The 22651-nt window shown below is 35.3% G+C and overlaps 1 protein-coding gene across 2 annotated transcripts in view; it reads left to right on the top strand.

Moving 5' to 3' along the window:
* LOC149258646 (uncharacterized) overlaps positions 1-3491 on the top strand; it is a 147240-nt gene extending 143749 nt beyond the window's left edge. The window contains exons 17-19 of one of the 2 annotated variants that reach the window (XM_089415638.1): positions 29-2102; positions 2385-2457; positions 3203-3491. In XM_089415638.1, the coding sequence (XP_089271764.1) occupies positions 29-2053 (2025 nt within the window). In that variant the 3' untranslated portion in view covers positions 2054-2102; positions 2385-2457; positions 3203-3491. Of the gene's footprint in view, positions 1-28; positions 2458-3202 lie in introns of both variants that reach the window. The other variant, XM_089415635.1, reaches the window with a different exon arrangement.
* Positions 3492-22651: the final 19160 nt, after the last annotated feature.

The raw sequence follows: 22651 nt of genomic DNA on the forward strand, positions 1-22651 counted from the left end.
AACTAACAGTTATGCTTCAATATTACAGGTGAAGGATATTTCTCGTATAATCAGACGGAGCTGGGATATGAAAGGATACAATTCAAACTGGAGAAAGGACAAGTTTCCTCCGAATGTAAGAACAGCAGCTGTAAACAGATTCAAAGTTCCGGGAAAACATGTGGAAGGTTGTACTACAGATTGTGGACAAGTTATGGTAGAAAAAGGTGATACGCAGGTAAGAGATGATAAAACAAAGAGAAGAATATTTGAGCGTGATGGTGAATGGAATTCATCAAATCAACAAATTTATTCTAGGAAGGGTAAAGAGAAAAGTAATTTAGAGGAGCAAAGGCAACTCCCACAAAATGAGAAACAATGTTCAGATTCTTTGTCAAAAGATCCTTTGCCTGGAGATCATTCAAATGTTCAGGAAGAGAATGTCTGTGGACCCTTTTCACATTCCAACATTTCAGAGGGAGGAAAGTGGACCCAAGGTTCGAGGAGGAACTTCCATCACAACACTGGTAGAGGGCATCCTAGGTACTTTTCATCTGGCAGGAGTACTGTTTGGCATGATACAGCGCCTCATAAAACTGGAGCAAGCCCTCCAGGTAATCCAAACATGCTAGACAGGAAAATTGAACCACAGCACGGGGCACAAGTTAACACAGTTACAACAACAAATTCCAACAAACCTCTGAATGTTTTATCAGCACCAGCATTGGGAGGAGCTGTTCCAAGTTTTCCGCAAGGAAATGGAGTTGTAGATAGACCAACTGAAGAGATGTTATTTCCGAATATGGACTATGCAATTGGTGTACCTCTCCATGTGTTTAATTCTGTTCATGGCTTACCATTTTCCAGGTCAATTGAGAACAAAGTGGCAACTACCACTCCTTGCCGTATACCATGTGAGCACTACTCAATGCAACCAACAGCAAATACAACGCAGCCATTTCATAGTGCAGGAGGCCCAGCTGCTGTTTATGGTTTTCCTCTTGATCTTGCAGCACATAATTCACGTCCACTTGCATCAAACTTGACAGGACCAGTCCGATTTCCATCCAATGCACATCCAGGAATCAGGCCACCTCAATTCCACCATGTGTCACAGTTGCAAGCCAATCATATATATAAGCATCGTTTCATACATGGATCTGAAAATAACGATTTGGCTGTGGTGGAGCAAAATAATATACTGGAACCAGAGCCTCCTGTTCCAGGCCTTTCACCACCACATTTACCAGAATACAACTCAGCTCATTACCACTCTCCATTTGGTCCGGCTCAAGAAATAAATAAAATGCATGATTCTTTTGCTAAAAAAGATTTAGTCTATAAGAGAGATAGCTGTGCAGTATTACCTAATAACAACAATAATCAGGATTCATCCCCAAATCCAAGTGCACAGATTTATGTTAATCTTAATTCAAATTGTGATACTGAAAAACAGGCAACAAAAACATGCACTGTAGATGTCTTCTCTAGCCAAATGCCATGTCCTGTTGATGGTAACACTGTTAGCCGTGCATCTATAAATGGAGCCACTGATTGTAGTTCTCAAAGATCTAGTCCATTGGGCATGGAAGGTGTTTGTCTCAATCCCAAGGGAAAGCATTTTGCAGAAACTGTAGTTTCCTTGAATAATAATCATTCAAACTTTAGTTACCCTTGTGACTTGAAAGGAGCTGGGCAAAACAATTGTTCTTTAAAATATGATGCGAAAGTTGAAGCATGTGAACCTATTATTGATGGACAGAACTTTATTCACAATGGAGAACATAGAGAAGCCAGTAAATTTCCAAACAAATCGATTGAGAGTCTCAGGACTGATAGAGACTTCTGTTCTAGTCATGACAAAAGTATGACAAGGAGTTTCAATACAGCAGATAGAAGCTTTGACATTCAACACAAGTACCCTTCGAATAAGGTGCTTGGGTTTGTTGAAGATGAAAGCACTAATAGAGGCACTCAAGATACAAAAATAGATAGAGATTCCTGTTCAGATGGAAAAAAATATGCACCTCCTGTGGAAGGATCTCGATCTTCAGATGATGGAAAACTGGAATGATGTGAATTGTTCTTCCAAATTTAATTGCTGAACTTGGTATTCTAAAATGGTAGGTAAAGGTGCACCAGTTTGTCTGTCTATTTAATGTTCAAAAGGCATTTCTTCTTCCATTGTTATCCCCACCGTGGGGTGTGTTGTAATATAGACACCTGTAGCAAGCTAGGAAGACAGCCAAAATATGGCTTGCATTCTTCCAATGTTTTCTCTTTCATCTCAAGGCATGCAATAATCTTTGTTGAAGGTCTTGGCAGTATTTGCAATATTGCTTCAATGATGCCATTTTTATTTATGGTAGATTATTGCTATAATTAGATACACATTTTCTCTGCAGTGGATTATTGTGCAGGGAGTTGAAGCATGCACGAAGTCCTTTTCTTCCGGAAGTCAAGTTTCCAGATAATTAGGTGCGTCAATAAAGATTATTTTCTTGCATTTGACATGGAATACTCTTCTGGTAGAAATGTTGAATAGTTATATTTAGGTTAGACATATCATAATTTTGCCTAGCAGTTATCTTCTACACTCTTGCACCCTAGGTATTTTATATAAGAAGTTTCAGTTATTTACTATTCTCAGCCAGTTTGGTGTGATGCATGCACTATTGTAACACAGTGGAAAATATTCTTACAGTAGCTTTCATATTGTGGATGTGAGTTATGGTAACTCGCTCAAAGATGTACTTACTGCTGGTAGACAACTAAGAAAGTCTATTTTTTCTAGGTGTATTTCCTTTTTCCTGTGATGCTTGAGTGATTTAAGGTCCTTCATCCTTACATGTAGGGGATTATCTTTGCTTCAGTTGACACTGTATTTCAATCCTACTAAGTAGTTTTGCTAGATTTGGCTATTTATTAGTTTGCCACTTCCATAAAAGTAACATGATCACACTGCTGTGCACATTTAGTCAGTCATTGAATATTAAGTGCAGAAATATGTAACTCAGTGACCAATAAATGTATTTTTGGTATGAATGTATCATTCTAAGTTAAGCTTTATTTCAAGTAATATTATTATACTAATTTCCAATGGGAATGGAGCTTCTTCAAATTGTTGTTACTCTCTTTTTGTAATAGCCATTAGGCAATTGATTAGGTTTTGTGGTCTGCTTGCATTGGACTTCTCTAATACTAATCCTTTTTTGTGGTCCAGAGGGAGTTGTCTATCTCTCAAGTTCCTTTTGGTAGATGTTACAACAATCATTCTTTGAAGTACAACTCAGTATTGTAACTGGGTACTTCCATCTTTGTAATTTATACTTACAGATGTACGAAGTGCATTATGATGAAATAATGTATTTCATTTCAGAATATACAATGGAAATTTTAGATTGAGATCGAAGTTGCACTATGAGTACTTGAGATGCTTCATTCGTTACCATTGTACATTATTTTAGATATTTGTTTGCATATTTTTTTAATACACCGACAGGTTCCCCATTCCTTATTGCTGTGCAGGATGCCCATATTGTCATGTTGTGAGTATTGTTTCTACCTATCATGAGCTCTGGTATGTGATATAATCATATAACATATTGAACATGTACTAATTTTAGCAGATCCTAATAATGAATTGTAGGAATCTTAGTAAGCATGCTTGTAAGCTTCTGTGATTAAAATTTGATTATTTGAGTCTTATGGAACAAGTTGTGTATTCTAGATACTATATGTAACTTGTAAGTTGTAGTTGAAATTTAAAAATGGTTCCTTTTTTACAGGAGGATGTTAATCTCTGTAAGACTCTAGGTTGTCCACTGTAGGAATCTATCATTTTGTGTAGGAATATGTTGGAGGTTAAAGATGCCGATTGAATAATAATTAAGAGATCGTTGTAAACATCTCTGTTGCTTAGGGTTTGAGAAGGGGCATTATCAGTTAAGTCAGCTGGGTATGGCATCTCCGTGTGCTGAAAGGTTTATTATCATGTAGCTCTTCACTGTATGACTTGCATTTTGGGCTATTTTTAGCAGTATTTTAATGTTATTGATAATTAGCATGGATTACATGTGGACTTAACCTATGAGCATGTCTTTGTGTCCCAGTCTTTAACCAATCAACCTAACCCCAATACAGTTTTTCTAAGCCTTATTAGATATATTTTCATGTTATTCAATACCATGCACTATGGATTAGATTTGATGTTCATTGCCATTTATCAAAAGAGCAGTAGAATTTTTTCCGAGGATATAAAGCGAAAGTAGAAAATTGTCACCTTTGTAGGGATCTACAAGAATGTTCATGTTAGTACCAAGGAGTAACTGCTTTTTTCTTCAGAGTTTTAGAGATCTGCAAGAAAGGCAATGTCATAGTACTAAGGAGTATATGTTTTACTCTTCCCAGTTTTTTCAGGGATTCCCCTTGAGCAAGAATTCTGAAACTTCTAAACATTGCAACGTGTCGCTACATATTCATGCTACCTTATTTTGCATAGGTTTCTTATTCAAATATGATGCTTTCAGGTGAAATGAGACCAAGGGCAGTTCTTGTAAGGCTGGTGGTTATTTTTCTTGTTGAGACCGTGTACTCCCTAAATTCACATTAAAGAATAATGGAATGCTCTTTAAGGTAGTTTCAAACAAATATCTTGAGACGTGGCTTAGAGAATGGTTTGATAGAGAAACATATAATATAAGATGCATGGGAGACAGTGATGATCTTGTCATGAAATAATAATTGCACTGCAAATTAGTTATTACATCTATCGTGTTTCAGCTATTTTATGGATCCTAGCTCTAGGTCATTGTCATGTTAATACCAAAAATGAGACATTGGCACATAATAACATATACCTGAACGTGACACGTTGCACAAAGCTTCACTGGACAGACATTTTTGGACTTAATCAGTACGTAGGCTATATATTGCATGACTTCGGAGCTGGAAGACATGGGTGGAGGAAAATTAGCGGAGTATCAAGGGGGGACCTAGATGAACAACAAATATTTTGAAGGTGGTATTTAAAGGTCTGATAAGAGCATGACACAAATGCAGTGTTACAAGGCGTAGATAGGAAATTAACACATTTTAGCAAATACACTACTAGATCCTTCCGTTTCCTTTGCAAGGATGTTCCATAAATCTGTTCCAGATTAGAAAGAGTTTATTTTATCCTTGTGTATGCTTGATATGTTATTTTGAGTGTGGTTGGTTCTCAGAGGCAAAAGAATTGCCAGCATAACGAGGTCACAAAAGAAGATCTATTTATTTTATTTTTTAACTATTATCGTGTAATGCATTTATGGGGAAATCCACTGGGTGCTTCCCCTCATTCTGAGGATGCTACCCAGCGTAAACTGAAGAAGCTTGAAGCTTTGTCATATCACTAACAGGTACAGAACTTGCGTGGGGAGAATAACACTTCATCGCACAATCACTTGAGCTAGATTCAACTGACGAGATGAAGTGAATGCGTTTTTTTAAGGTTTTATGCATGGAAAAAATATCCAGTCATTTATTATTAGGTACAAAATTGCATTTGTAGATGCCATTTAGCATTCTGCTTGGTTATTTCTGTCACAGAGTGGGGTCCAAAAAAATATAGGATCGTGTAATGTCAGTTTAAAATGCATATTAATGGATCATCGAAGTATCCATGTATGGAAGCAGAAAATATCTCATAAAAATTCAGTGAAAAGATCAATAATAAATTCTGGTGAACATTCTGCCATATGTTAAAAATGGGGATGTCTTGTAAGAAACAGTTGCAAAATAGGAGATAAAAAAGCCTGGCCTTAGTGTACCGGAGCCAGGTGTCATGAATATATTCTGAAGAGGCGGCTTGCAAAATTTCCTTATCTTCCAGCTGCCTATGCCCCATGCCACACCAGCTTTGGAGAGTGCATCTGCTTCTTCGTTCCGATCTTTGTAAATATGATCAAAAGAAATCTGAGAAAAGCAAGTAGATAAATGTTTTATGTTTTCAGAAAGTGGCTGTAGAGAATAGTTGTTGAGCTGGTAAAAACCCTTCATCCAATATATAACCATTTGGGAGCCCCAAAAGTTTGTATCGATTGAAGGCCTTTCTCTTTTGCTAAGAGAAGAGGATAAAGACTCGAAGGCTCAGCAAAATTGTTTGTAGGAGGACCCAAACCAGCTATGAAATAAATGGAGTGTCTAATAGGTGTAATATTTTCCCCCTGGAACCTGTGATCCATCCCTGATTTTCCACATCAACCGTCTTCCAGTAAAGGGGAAAGCTTGGATGATGGCTTTCCATATGACAACCATTTTTCGATTATTTCTCCTGGTGTCAGATCTAGTCCACTGTAGAAATGAAGGGGAAGTACTTCTCTTCTGTGATCTGGGCCCAAAGACCATAGCCTTGTATCAACCTCTAGATGCTCTTTGCAGCCAAAGCCTTGGAAAATAGAAGAAATATTCTTCAACCCCTAACCTCACAATGACTTGGCTTTGCTAGCCTTTTCCAGGAGGCTAGTACCATAGGATTTTCTTCCTCATAGCCCACCCGTAATTATCTGAAGGAGACTTGACAAATTTTCCTGAGAATGTTTTCGGGAATCCAAGAAATAGAGGTCCAATAGACAGGGATGGCTTCTAGAACCATGTTTACCAAAACCAATCTGCTAGCTCTAGTTAGCTTTCCTATAATCATTTGGCTTTAAAAAAAGACCCGGGTACTTAAAGCCCGAGGGGATATCCACTGCAAGGATGGAAAGCAGATGAAGGATATAAGAGATATCCAAATTTGACATGCCCTTGGAGAATATGGAGGTTTTTGTCATGTTAATACTCATATCTGTGGCCCTCGCAGAACAAGGTGAGTAGCTCCTTTAGATGTTCGAAACAAAAAAGATTAACGTTACAGAAAATTAGAATGTCATCTACAGAACAAATGCGAGATGTAGGATGTTGGTTTCATAGCTATACCGTTTATCTTGGACTCGGAGATGGAGTCTCGAATAAGCAGCTTGAGGCCCTCTGCCAACAGTAGGAAAGATTAAGGGGGAGAGCGGGCAACCTTGCTTGAGCCCTATCTCCATGTCAAAGAAACTGGAGGCCACCACAATTAGGATAAGTTAAAGAGCCATACGAGATACAACTCATGATCCAAGTGACAAATTGATGGGAAAACCCAAAATGGGTCAACAACAATCTTATATATGACGAGCTCACATGATAAAAAGCCATTGAGAGATCATTTTAATACGACAGCCTTTTGGTGCTTAGTGTGGATGGAGTGTAGTCCTACATGAGTGACACCTATCACCTCTTGAATTTGTTTTCCACGCAAAAACCCAAATTGTTCAGGGCATATGTTGTCCGAAGTAATATATTTTAACCTTCGAGCAATAATCTTTGAGATGATGTTGTAGACTGAGTTGAATAACGAGATAGGCTTGAATTGCTAAAAAAGAAGTCGGGTTACCAGAATGTGGGATTAATGTGATAAAATAGAATCAACCATAAGTTGCTGATTCTGGGCTTGATTGCAAAGACCAACCATAGGGAGGCGACCTTTAATATAGCCTCAGTGGCCTTGGGATTTTCCTTAAAAAGGCTAGAGAAGTGGGTCACTCTTCCTCGCAATATCACAGAAAGAGGAAGCTTATGAACCATCTGATTTGCTTATAGCCCTGATGAAGTAAATATGTTATCGATAAAACAATTTTAACAAATGATACACATAAAGCATTATATAATAGATGGGTAATAGATAATAGGTTGGAACTACGAGCTAAAATCAATCTAAAATAGAATAAGCAATTGCTACCTATATATTTAGAAAATATTTATCATGAAAAAAAGTTGGTCTTCAACCATTTAAATAGTACGTGAAATAAATTCTAAAATTAACAACAGGCCAAGGGAGCAGTAGGAAATAACTATAACTATGCAATAACAACAACGAAAATAAGTAAAGGCCCCTTACCACCCCAAGTGTTCAAAGCTTCACTATTGTAGTGGATGGAGGTTAACATTGTATTTTGAAGGCTTGCCAATATCTTAACTCAAACACCTCTTTGGGGTCATTCTCTTACGACTACAAAGGGAATGGGTGTTTTGCAATCATCTGTGGTGTTAAAAGCCTTTAGGAGCTACATGCTTTTTTTTGGTTATTTAACCAACTTAGATCTATCTAACTCCAGATCTATTGTGTGGCGAGAGAGATCAAATATTTGGAAGTGCAGAACTTTTTAGAGTGTTAGATTTAATTATGGTTTTTACATGGCATCATAATAAAATTATAATAAAACTACATCAAATTAATATTTTCAAATATTACAACTTTCGACTTGTATGTCTTTAAAGATTTTAATATATCCGTAGTATATGGTTCTTTCTTTTAAAGATTCATTTTACAAATATTTAACTAAAAGAAATATTAAAAGATTTTGTAGCAGGATTTTCGATTTTTTGTGTGTTGAATTAACCCTTCTCTTTTGATTTAAGAAATGGTATCGACTTTAGTAAAGAGTAAAGACGTTTAAAAAAATATCTAGTCTTTAAAGATTTTAATATATCCGTAGTATATGGTTCTTTCTTTTAAAGATTCATTTTACAAATATTTAACTAAAAGAAATATTAAAAGAATTTGTAGCAGGATTTTCGATTTTTTGTGTGTTGAATTAACCCTTCTCTTTTGATTTAAGAAATGGTATCGACTTTAGTAAAGAGTAAAGACGTTTAAAAAAATATCTAATTTGTAATTTTAATGTGGTAAAAAAAAATGTTGGTAATTTTTGTTTCGGGCCTACATTAATTATTTTTATTATTATTATTATTTTAATTGAGACGTGACATACACATCACCCTCATACTGGGTTGTAGACTGCGCCTCTCAAAGCTTATATGGATTGTTGAGATCAAGTTGGAGATTGACTAAAAAGAGTTGGTGTGATCCAATTTATAGATGGCTAACCCCATATGTCCAAAAATCAACGAAGATGGTTGAGGTCTATTACAACTTTATCTATTTATTATTTTGATTTAATAAACAAATTCGTAATCACAACTACTTAGTGCATGCAAATTCTGTTACATGATAGTATTGTAGGTAACACTAAGCTAAACTAGATAATGGCCAAATATTGAGTCACCATGTAATATGGCTTTTTATATATAGAACCATGTTGGCAATTGACATTTTAGCTTTTGATAAAAGGATTTCACAATTCTAGTTCGAGTCTTTTCTACGAATTGTGTGGCAAAATAACTCCCAACAAGAATGAGAGAGTCTCATCGTAAAATTGTTTGAATTGTTTTAATTCCCTTGGAGTAAACACATGGGTGAACCAAGAACTGCATGTTGAAAATTGCACATTTTCAATAATGATTGGGTTGGGAGTTCACCAGCACGATTAGAGCCACAAAACCCTTGTGGAGATGAGCTCAATTAGATGTATTAATTAATGGCATGGAAAATAAGGAAGCTAACTTAAACAAGTGAGTTCAGATGAGTTCAAATAGGAAACATAGATTGGCGAACTTGGCTAGTAGACCATACATTGAATATCATTTATGAAGTTGTAATGCAATGATGTGGGCTCTTGACCATGGTCAGCTTTAAAGATTATCATACCGAATCTCTCAAAATTTGGGTTACCACTTATTAATGGAAAATCCTATGGTTTGTGGCATTGACGTTTATAGTCATTTTAAGTTTATTGATTTTTAATTATTTTATTGGGATATAGAAATGTATAAATAAAGAATTCAAAGATTGTTAAGTTTAAAGAGGGAAATGAATAACTTAATTGCACAACTCATGAAACAGATTGACCATAGAGCTTGAACTATTTGTAAATCTGAAATAGAAAATTTAAGGACAATAAGGTCACTTGAACTACCATACTACAATATTTGAATTTTTTTTGTGTTAGCAATAAAGGCTTGTGAACATATAAGCTATGAAAACATTCATTCAAATATATTCATAGTTAAGTGATAATAGAAAATGCACGAATGAAAGAACACAATCATTCATGAAAATTCTAATAGATTGATTATTCACTGGCTAATAGATTTAAGAGTTCAGAAAATGAAGAGATTTGCTCCCATAATCTAAGAGCCATTTCCTTGACACTTCTCATACATATTTTTACAAAATGAGATGAAAGGTGAAGAACATCTTCCCACTTGAGTGTATAGCTTCAAGTACGACTTAAAGGCATCTTAAGCTCTTAATGTTGGTAATGTGTATTGTTCTATGACTTCAGCCCATGCCAAACATTCACTGACATTGAGAATTAGCACTTTGAGATCTTCATTTTCCTCATGTATGCTTACTTATACATGAGGAACGCTAGCTTGGAGTTGATTGAGATTATGTTACATCATCTCTACACTTACAAGTATGTATTTGCTGATAGGGCATAGAACCAAATGTCAAAGAAGGGTTTATAATGTCTACACTTGTAATTTGTTGACAGGTCATGTCAAACTAGGGGTTATACCCAAAGAAAAGGCCAACATCAGAATTTTCTCCATTTGGTGTGATAAAACCTTCCATGTTAAAAGGCTTGACTACTTTTTTTGATGGGATTTACCTAGATTTTTCTTTTCTTTGAATGTGTATATATATATATATATATATATATATATATATATATATATATATAAAGAATTTGAAACATAAAATATAAAAAAGTATAGCATTAGAAGATCATTGATAACTTCGGTAATAAAATTTTTGATTGTACTAAAATTACATGAATAAAATTCCATTTTAATTGAAGTACAAAAAAATAAAAAATAAAAAATAATCTCTTAAAAATTTGTAAGATATAAGAAACTAGCTGCAGGAAAATGATTTTACAACAAAGCATTTTGAGGTAGAAACTTCTTGCAACTAATTACAGATTAATAGCAAGCATAAGAATATGTATCATTCATGAACCATGAACTTCTTTTACACAACTAAACACTATAAAGAGTTTAGGTACATCGATAAAAAAATATATCAGTGAGAAAATTATTCCAAAACAAAAATTTGAAAATGAAAACATATATTTCTTACATTCACTTTGAATTAGCAATATGTAGATAAATCTACAAAAAATGTCATTCGAAAGAATCTTTAAACAACAAAATTGCCCTCCTTCACTTGGAAAATAGTAATATTTAAATATTATTTTTTAGAGTTAAAAAGACGTAAGGCTGCAAGTTAAGTCTTCATTGATATGCAATAATAAGGTGCACAATGTCATATTGTAGCCTAGAGAAAAGGCTTTACGATAATACTCAATATAGAGCAACAAAGGTCTTCCAATAGACGCTAGGATTAGGAATAATAAGTTGATTTTTATGGTTGAAATGTATGCATAAACAACAAACAAGTGACATCAACCTTAAATATGAGGGATTGGCCATGCACTCTACTAGATTTTTCATTTAAATGCTTTATAGATGCAATCCCTAAATTATGAGCCAGAAACAACCAACACAAAATAACTTAGATGCAGAAAATTACCCTAAAAACCCTAATTGCTAACCCTAGATGTCTAGGAACGAGGGAAAGAGGAAGAAATTTAATAAAAATATGGATAATCAACACAATGAAGATTAGTGCCTTATCCTACAAGAGTTTAATGGAGTCTTTTAGGGCTAAATTTAATGGAAGATACATTGATGGATAAGGGGGGACTACTAGGGGAGAAATTAAATATAATGAATGCAAAATTAGAGTTTCCTTACAGGCTTCAAAGAGAACAATTTTGCATGCAATAATGGAGCATGATTTCAACATCAATTCAACATCTAGTTATGGCATAAATAAAAACCCTTCTTACACATGCAATATGCAACTATCAAAGATGAAGCAACAAAAATGCAAAATTCTCCAAAGTATCACTTGTTTCAATCTCAGGAAAACATCTCCATACATAATATCATCATGACAAGGAATTCTTACTGTAGAAAAATCGTATTTTGCCCAATGTAGTGAAAAAGACCATTTCACATCTTTTGAGAGTGTTGAGTTTTCTAGGGCACGTACTAGAATTAAGTTTTTATTGCCCTGATAACTACTTCAATGATCAATTAAATATTAGTTTTACATAACATTAAATTCAATATCATTTAGGCAGTTATACAGAAGAAAAACATCAACTAATAAACTTCTCAATGCTCACAAACTTTGTCAATACATCTGCAACATTCATCAAAGTGTTCACCTTTTCCAGAAACACCTTTCTCTTCAACCATATCCCTAACAAAGTGACACTGAACATGAATGTGCTGTGTCTTTGAATGATAAGCAAGGTTCTTTGCCAAGAAAATTGCACTTTGGCTGTCACAATTTATCATTATAGCTCATTGTGCCAACCCCATACTTGAACACAATCTCTGCAACCAAACTGCTTCTTTGTTTGCATGAGTTGCTGTTATGTACTCAACCTCAGTTGTTGAAAGTGCCACTATAGACTGTTTCTTGTTCATCCAACTGATGGCTCCTCCAAATAGGTTAAACACATACCCACTTGCAGATTTTCTGCGGTCTAGATCTTTAGCCTAGTCTGCATCAACAAAGTCACATATGTTCAATCTTGGTCTTCCTTGGTAGCACAAACCATAATCACTAGTGCCACACAAATACCTAAAAACTTGCTTCATTGTTGTCCAATGCTCATTTATTGGTTTTGACATAAACCTGCTCAATACTTACATTGTATATGCAATGTCTGGTATAATAAATACCATTGCATATACCATACTACCAACTGCATTTGCATATGGAACAAGGGACATATCCTCTTCCTCTTCTTGTGTCTTGGGACATTGTTTAGCAGATAACTTTACACCTACATGAATAAGAACTTTCACTGATTTACTATCATGCATATTAAACTCTGCAATATTGTCTCAACATACTTCCTATGGTTTAACCAGAGCTTCTTCCTTGCCCGATCTCTTTTAATTTCCATGCCCAAAATATAGTTTGTAGCACCAAGATCCTTCATGTTGAATTTGGAGGGCAATTGGGTCTTCAAATTCTAGATAATTTCTTTGTCATTTTCAATTAACAACATATCATCCACATACAAAACCAAATAAATAATACGGTCACCAATTAATTTAAAATACACACAGTGATATGCTTTTCTCCTTGTCAATCCAAGTCCCCGTATATATGTATCAAATTTCTGATACCACATTCTTGGTGATTTTTTTAACCCATACAAAGACTTTTTTAACCTACATACCAATTCTTTTTTACCATTCACCGCAAAGCCCTCAGGTTGCTTCATGTAGACATCTTCTTCAAGATCTCTATGAAGAAATGTTGTCTTCACATCTACCTGTTCTACCTCAAAATCAAAAGCAACAACAATAGATAAAAATAATATAATAGACGCTAACTTGGCAACAGGAGAAGAAATACCACCAAAATCAATTCCCAACACCTGAGAATAACCTATTGCTACCAACCGAGCTTTGTGTTTCTCCACCTCGCTCTTTGCATTCATTTTATTCTTAAACACCCATTTACTGCCAATGGGTTTCCTTATATCCGAAAGCTCCACCAGATCCCAAGCCTCATTTTTTTCCAAAGATGCCATTTCATCAACCATGGCCTCTTTTTCAGAATTTTCACTTTTTTGAATCCACTACCTCCCTGACAGTTCTGGGATCATCATCAGTGATATATAAAACAAAATTTGAACAGAAAACAGATGGACTGTACCTCTTTGGCCGCTTTCTCTTTCGAACTGATCTTCTTAAAACTAGAGTTTGTGGCTCTTTCTCTTTTGATTCTTGTTCTGTTATAGAGTCTGATTATTCATCATTCAATTCAAATTATATCTTTTTAGGTTCTTTTGGTAGGACCTCATGTTTAATAACATCCTTTACCTCTCTAAACATCACATCTCGTCTGTACACAACCTTGTTTTTGGGTTCTAAAGCTTATAACCTTTTAAACCATGCTTATACCTAATAAAGACACCTTTCAGATTTAGTATCTAACTTGGTTTTTTTCTCCTTTAGAACATGTACATATGCATCATAACCAAATACCCTGATATGTGAAAGAGAGGGTAATACCAGTCCATACCTCATGTGAAGTCTTATCCTCCAACACTGATGAAGGTCATTTATTAAATAGATAACATGCAATCTCCACTGTCTCTGCCCAAAATTCCTGTCCTAACTTGACACCACTAAGCATGCTTCCTGCCTTTTCCATCAATGTTCTATTCATTCTTTCTGCAACTCCATTTTGCTGAGGTGTGTATGAAGTAGTGATCTTTCATGCTATACCACACTTCTTACAGAACTCTTCAAATTCCTTCTTGTTGAATACCTTGATCTTCTTCTCTGTTTAATTTTTCACTAGAGCTTTAAATTCTGTAAACTTGTCAAAGACTTCAGATTTCTTCTCGAGGAAATATATCCATGTATTCCTTGAGAAGTCATCTATAAATGAGACATAGTACACAAACTCACTCAGTGATACAAATTGACATAGGTCCAAACACATTACTATGCACAAGCTCTAATATCCCTTTCGCTCTCTTAGCACTTGAGGGGAAACTCACTTAATTTTGCTTCCCATATAAACAATGTTCACAGAACTCAAAATCCAGAGAGCAATTAGACATACCATCTATTATACCATTACCATGCAATATTCAAAGACTCTTCTCTCCAATATTTCCAAGCTTTTGATGTCATACCATGGTCTTTTCTCCAGAGACCACTAGATTTTCTACTCCATTTTCAGGAACCACATAATTATTGCACCCATCAATAACAGTGATACCAAGAATCTTGTACAGAGTTCCAATCCAAACTCGCCTCATCAATACCAGTGCTCCCTGAACTATCTTGCATGTATAATTCTCAAACACTGTTTTTACACCTGCATCATCTATCTTGCTTACAAAAATTAGATTTTTGGCCATTGCAAGAATATGTAGAGTACTAGGAAGTGTTCTAATCCTTCCACCTTACAACTTCAACTTGAATTTTCCACGTCCGATGATTCTAGCCTTCTTGTCATCCCTCAGGAACACATCACCACATCATATTTCTCATACTCACAGAACCACTCCTTGTGGGGAGTGAAGTGAAAGGATGCACCTGAGTCAATTAACCATGCTTCATAATCTACATGTGTAATTGAAGAAGAAGCCAAATACACATCTCCACCTTCATCGGAAGTGGTTTTCACCTCTGTGGAAGGAACATTATTAAATCCATTTCCTTTCTCATGAGATTTAGATCTACAATCCTTTTTGTAGTTCCCTTCTTTTCTGCATTGCCAACATACCTTTACAACTTTTCCAAGAGATTTAGATTACTCACTTAAGGACTTATTTTTATTTTTGCTCTGGGACCATCCTTTCACAGAAAAGGCATCTCCATTCTAGCTCTCCATGTTTTTTTGTCTCATCTCTTACAAAAATAAGAATGAGACTATATCATTAAACTTCAAGTTAGTTGTATTACTACCTATTGCAACAACTAGACTATTCCATAAATTTGGTAGAGAACACAACAAACTGATGCACTTATCTTTGTATGAAAATTTAATATCAACAGATAAAAATTGACTTACCACAATATTAAAGGCGTTAAGATGTTCTATCACCGAGTCTCAATCCTCATCCTTGGGTTATACAAATTTTTCCACCAGAGACTTAGATTGATACAAATTCCTTAATTTGTCCCACAAAGCCTTTGCCGTAGCTTCCTCTGATACATTCAACAATACTGAATCTGAGAAACACAATCTTATTCTTATTGTTCTCTTTTCCTTCAGATCTAGCTTCTATTAGTCTTCTGCCAACATTCATGTTGGTGCTGAACCACATCTACAACAATCCACTGATCTCGGTCCACCAACAAATCCTCCACCTTGAGCTTCAACAACTCAAAATTCAGACCATTAAATTTTTCAATATTTATCTTTCCACTGTTAACCATCTTCTTTAACCACAAAAATTGATCCCACAAATCTCTCACTAAACAAGGTCTACCACATGCCCGAGCAAAACCCCTCAACAACAAAGGCGTCCCCATGGAGCCGAAACAACTTGATACTAAATGTAGGTTTTGACCTTGTACAGAAATTCCCTGCAAATAAATTCTTAAAATATAAAAATATACAATGACGAGAACATAAAACAAATATACATTGATATTTTCCCTTGGATCCCAAAACGAGACTACCAGATTGATGTTTCATTATATTCCTTTCAATATTAAAATACATATATATACATGCCTAAACATTCATAAACCCCAATCCATTAACTTTGGATTAGATCATAACTATAGTTCTCTTGACTGAATCTACAAAATACCATGAGTAAAAAACCATCATGCCCAAAATCATGTGTAAATCCCATGCACAAAACCATGGGTAGGTATGCCCACCATCTTTGGGTCCGCTCCCCATCCTTGGGTTCACATTTTTTTTTCTTCTCAGAGCGCTGTCCTAGACCCCGTGAAGGAGGGCTATCGCCCCTTGCAAACCCCCCAACTGGTGGGCTTCCGCCCCCTCATGATCCCCTCGCTGCAACCAACGCAATGTACATCGCATGAGGTAATCGTGGAAAGCACATAACACATTCCCAATAGGTGGGCCAACCTAACTTGGCCACAAGGGGCACCTGCACAAAATTCTACCCATGAACAAAGTTCCCATAAGGGCGTCTCATAATGAATTTTGGAAAATTGACTAAATTAATGTTTAGGTGTTAAAATCTGGTTTATAATTGGTTGATTATGCAACATGGTATTAACAAATGATAATATATATTTGTTTTCATTGATGAGATAATGATTTGTGTTGACTAATTTGCGCGACAAGGCGAATCCCTGTACTCTAGGCACCCCTACACAAAGGTGAGGCACTCAGGCGCCCATTGGGCGTCACGTGTTGGGAACTCCAGGGTGCCCATGCGACAAGTTGTTGGGTTGACCCAACTTGGCAAAGGACACCCACACAAAAGAAGTAAGGTATGCCCATGACTTCCAATGAATAAAGTTACGACAAGGGGGTCTCATCATGATTTTTAGAAAATTGACTAAAATAATGTTTAGGTATTAAAAGACGGTTTATAATTGATTGATTATGCAACATGGTACTAACAAATGATAATGTTTTGTTGTCATGAATGAGTTAATGGTTTGTCGTGAGGGCTGCAGAAGTCTCTTGAGCTAGTCGTGATGTGACTTGAGATGTGATGTCACCATTAGTCTCATTGCCATCATCTTCATCTGAAAGTGTTATCAATTGATTATATAATTCATTGTTTTCCCTATCTATTATTTGCAAGTTTCAGTGAATCGATTTCCACAGGGTTGCATAAGTCTCTTGAGCTAGTCATGATGTGACTTGAAAAATGGGGCCAATGTTGATTTTTTATTTTATTTATTTATTTATTTGTGCTCGTATGCACTGAAATTTGACATGGTTATGATAGATGCATGCGTTGATGTTATGGGAGGGTTTTGAGGCTCAAATACGACTCAGAAAGAAATCGACAATCAAACGACAAAATTATAATGTTGATTTTTTTTTTTAATATTTAGTTTGTGCTCGTATGCACTAAAATTTGACATGGTTATGGTAGATGCATGCATTGATGTTATGGGAGGTTTTTGAGACTCAAACACGACTCAAATTACAACATATAAAAGTCAAGGAGATGAAATTATTTATTACTATTTACCAGTTGTGGGCTTATAATGTACTTCATAGTCCTGAGGTTGAGAAAAATCCTCACCATTCCATTTGAGAAAACTTCTTACCCTTCATCGTCATCTTTGTCATCATCGTCATCATCACCATCAACATCATCATTATCATCATCATCATCTTTTTCATTCACATAATCTTTAACATCATCATTGTCGTCGTCGTTGTCATCATCATCATCATTGTCAACATCATTTATATGAAAATGAATGGTGCCTTATAATGTTCCAAAATAGGCAAAATAGTAATATGCAAGCAAATAACAAATTTACACCACAAAAAATTTTAAAACAATTTAGTAAACACTTAGAACAATCAGAAATATGGAAACAACTGAGCCATTTTATTATAACTGGTGCAAGACTACAACTATATGGAAGGAATACACCTGGGTTTGCCTTCTTTGGCAAACGGAGCAATGCCTTGGTGAAGCAATGATAACCCAAAAATTATCCAACCGCTGCTCTCCGCTGCCCCAACGAATATGCACTGTCTGCTGCAAAGATAATGATGAAAACCCCACCTTCGGTGCTCAGAAAATTCTGCGCATTTATTGTTGAGGTCCTTGTCAAAAACCCAGAAATGGTTTGTCCTATTTTTGACCTTCCAAAATCGACCCCCAAAAAGGCATTGCGTAGTTCCCAACAATTCTACACTGTCTACTGTAAAGATATGGCTGGAAAACCCACCTTTGTTGCTTAGAAAATTCTGCAAATTTATATCCGGGGTCCTTGTTAAGAACTCAGGAACACACTGCTTGCCAATACACCAACAAAATCCTCCCCAGTCACTCCTAAAATTTAGCAATCAACTCCACCAATACTTTCCTTATTTCTCCCGACAAGCAATAGCCCAAATGGCTGAAACTCCATCTCCCACGTATCCCTAGTTTCTCCCCTCTGTGCTGGCCACAGAGTTTGTAAAATCATTCCTGAATATTGCTGCCACTTTCAGCCCTCAAACTCACCCAATAGCCAACAAATCTATTGAGCTTTCTTCTCTTGATTTCTCTCGGCAATAGCCCTTCGGAAGAATGCTGCAATGGCCACACTAGATCCACTATTGTGTCCTCTAGAAATACGCACTGCTCGGGTGAACTGAATACAAATGCTGGAAATCTCTCTACAAATCTCCTCCGAATGATAATGGATGAACCTCTCTAGGGTGAACTTGAAGTCCCCCGAAGAAAGGGTGAGTTATCCTTTTGGAAAACTCTTGCTAAACAACAAGTGATCCGACTAAACAACTCAAACAACATAATAAAATTCGATAAGCCAAGAATCCAAATGAAGTGTGCTGCCTTCCTTTTATAACTTTTGTGGAGCCTTTTTTCCCGCCTTTTATTCCCTCTCATGCATTTTGTATCATTGGCTTAGGGAGTGCATATTTCTTATGTGGGTGGTCCCCACATATAATTAACAAAACAAATTAAATGAAATTAACTTGCCTCTAACTCCAAAGTCTTCTATCAAAAATCAAATGGGCACTGTCTTTGCCAAAATTGGCCCCCAAAATGTAGAAATAAATCCCGTTCCAAAATAATTTAGGAATGGAAATTACATGCCTCAATGTATCACAGATAATTTATTATATGCCTCTTATTCTCCTACTTCCAATCTTTAAGGATATGAAAGTTCCCATGAATGTAAAAATGATGGCTAGCTAGGAACCAATTATCATTGGTGTCAAGCTTATTGTTACTTTTTGCGGGCCTACCCCTAAGTACCAATCCACCACTTAACATTTAACAATTAGTTGAAATTATGCTTTAATTAATTGACCCCACAGAGAGTGCCCTGTGAAAGGGGCCAACATTGAATTTTTTTAATTTTAATTTTTTTATCATTATTATTTTTTAATTAATTATTTTTTTTTTATTTTTTTTGCTTGTATGCATTGAAATTTGGCAAGGTTATAGTAGATACATGCATTGATGGTATGGGAAGGTCATATTTTATTATTATTATTATTATTTTTTAGTTTGATCTTACATGCATTGAAATTTGACATGGTTATAATAGATACATGCTGATGGTATGGGAGGGTCATATACGACACATTACAAGAAATCGACAAACAAATGGTAAAATTATAACATAAATGTCAAGGAGATGAAATTATCCATCTAAAATATCCATGTTATTGGGTGATTACCATGTTAGACCTCGAAAGTTATTGTTGGTTCATAACTAACCTATTCATGGTGGCTATATCCCTCCTAGATCTGAATTTTAAGCTACAATGATCATATGTGTTGGTTTAATGAATTATCAATGGTTCTTGGCAACTATGCTTATGATAAGTTAAATTAACTTGTGCATGTTTAGGATATTTGGCCATGGTAACAAATCGACTTATAATGGTCGCCTTGTTACATTATCTCCAAAAGGCTAATATATATTGAAATAGTGGAAAACTTGCTAGTAAATTCTTGATATCCAAGCATTGCATATACAAATTTGGATTATTCTATGAGTTCAGATTCTTACTCGCTTAGCAAATGTCTTCTTTCTCATTGACCCACTCACCATGCACCACCCTTCATAGTAGACAAATTGGACTAGACATCACATGTTCCATTCATGTGGCCTGAGAAATCCTACCATTTGAAGGATGGACACTACGATTGCTCAGGAACAATAGTTTTATTGGTTGTCATAGTTGATGTTACTTGGAAATAAGAACATGGTATTTCATGGAAAACACTTTTGTGTACATTTATAAATCAACTATGACAATGCTTAACCATATAAAACTCTTTTTGAACCTAAACTTGTTTGACCAATAACTTCTTTCTCCTTAACGCACTCATCAATAGCCTTCATTGTGGACAAGTTAGAGTCAACATTATCATGTTCCATTCTCATGGACTGAAAAATAATCCTCCCATTCAAAAGACAAGCACCAAGATGCCTTGAATGCAATAGTTTCCATGATTGTTTTAGTTGACATTACTTAGAAATGAGAACATGGTTTTTATTGGAAAATTATTTTCTATGCATTTACAAATAAATTATGAAAATGCTTAACTAAAGGATCCTCTTTTAGTTTTCCATGAACCCTCCAACAAAATACCTTATATTCAAACAATGTATTATCTCGATTCATTGTACTATTCATTTTATTAAACTAAGAGAACTATTCATGTACTGCATTTAAATTCAACCCGAATACTTACATATGGTTGGGTGTCATCATGTTTATATTCTTAATTTTTAATTATATTAATGAATGGATTGTTATTTTCCACATTTTGTAGCCATGTTAAACCGGTGTTCTTCAGATGTTGAATCACAAGATACCATGGGATTTCATCATAATAACGTCAATGACACCATTACATTTCCATTCACATGTAACACATGAAATACATGTTTAATTTCATCAAAAAAACATATAAGATTAAATATTAAGATTATTATATATATTAATATGATATATAACCAATATTAAGTTTATATTAAAGTAAAATTAAATATAACATATAATTTGATTTAATTTTATGTTATATTATTTTATAAATGGTTAATATAATATAATTATATGTTATATTATATATATAATTTTGTGTTTTGTGTTTGGGGTCCAATATAAGAAAAGAAAATAGTGTTAAGGCCGCATTTTTTGGCTTCCCGTCGATCTACATATGAGGGCATTAGGGCACCAGGGTTTCACTCGCCATTCGAAGCTCGACACCACTTCACCCAACTTTCGTAGCTCTACATTGCATTTGAACTCATGGCTAGACAATCCTCAAATTCTTCGGTAAGCACGCTAGATCTCTTGACATTTTGTTATTGACATTTTTCCTTGGATGACCTCATTCTTCTGTAGATAGGTCTGCGACCTATTATAAGAGATTAGGGTTAATTAGGTGCCCAAAGAGTCACGTTATACTTGTCAATATGTGTCACTATCACAAATATGTGACCTCACCTTCTTTCTGTAGGTAGTCCTTTCAACTAGACAATTTTATTACTAAACCCTTAGATTAGGGTTTTCAAAACAGAGACACTTGACTATTATTTATAAAGCTACACTCAACACCGATTTAAAAAAAATGTCATTACTATAAATTCAAAATGAACGTATGCTTTCAATGTTACCATATGTTGGCTCACTATTTGCTTGGATTGTGTATATATATCTGACCAAAAGTCGTCATAGCTATGCACAAAATCTTTGTCTCCTTGTGCCACTGTCCAAGACTGCGAGCAAGGTGATGAACCTTCTCTTATATGTGTAGAAACACTTATGCTTCTCCTCTCGCTGTATAAGGGAATGTATGACATTATAAGCCTAATGAGCCTTTGTTCTAGGTCTCCCTCATGCACAAAAATGTAATAGGAGTCTCAACTCCTCTTCTTTGGTGACCGAGGCTCGAATTGAATCTTTTGAAATGTGTTTATGCTTAGAACAAGAGGAGAAGCGGGCTTGTTCTTTTCTAGCCTTCACTTTCATGATAATTATGCTCAGGCCTCATGCAAAGGTATATAGAAGACCTTTATATATGTTGTACATAAGTCAGGTATGCGTTTTATTGACAATGGGACTATGCTTAAGAACTTTGGAACTTTTGTATTATACTCAAAATATCTCTTCAAAAAATTTGATCTTGGAATTAATATATGCACAGGTGTGGAAATGATCTTTGTGCCTCTTCCAGTGAGGAATTTATGCACAAGGCTATACCATAGATTTTCCAACCTTTCATAGAGGACTTGCATCATTTCTAGGGCTATAAATATGCCTCTTAATACCACAAAAACTTCAGATATTTAACAGGGGTCTAGAGTTATCATGGTTGACAAATAGATAGGCCTTGAATGCCTTACAAAACTCTAACAAATTTACTTATCTATAATTACTGGAGTATACGTACTAGAGATGCGAAGATGCTAAAATATTTTTGAGGTTTTGTATGCCTTGTGATGC

The sequence above is a fragment of the Pinus tabuliformis genome, chromosome 6 (genome assembly GCF_031772625.1).
Source record: "Pinus tabuliformis cultivar Carrire ecotype Pingquan chromosome 6, CPIR1, whole genome shotgun sequence".
Lineage (NCBI taxonomy): Eukaryota > Viridiplantae > Streptophyta > Pinopsida > Pinales > Pinaceae > Pinus > Pinus tabuliformis.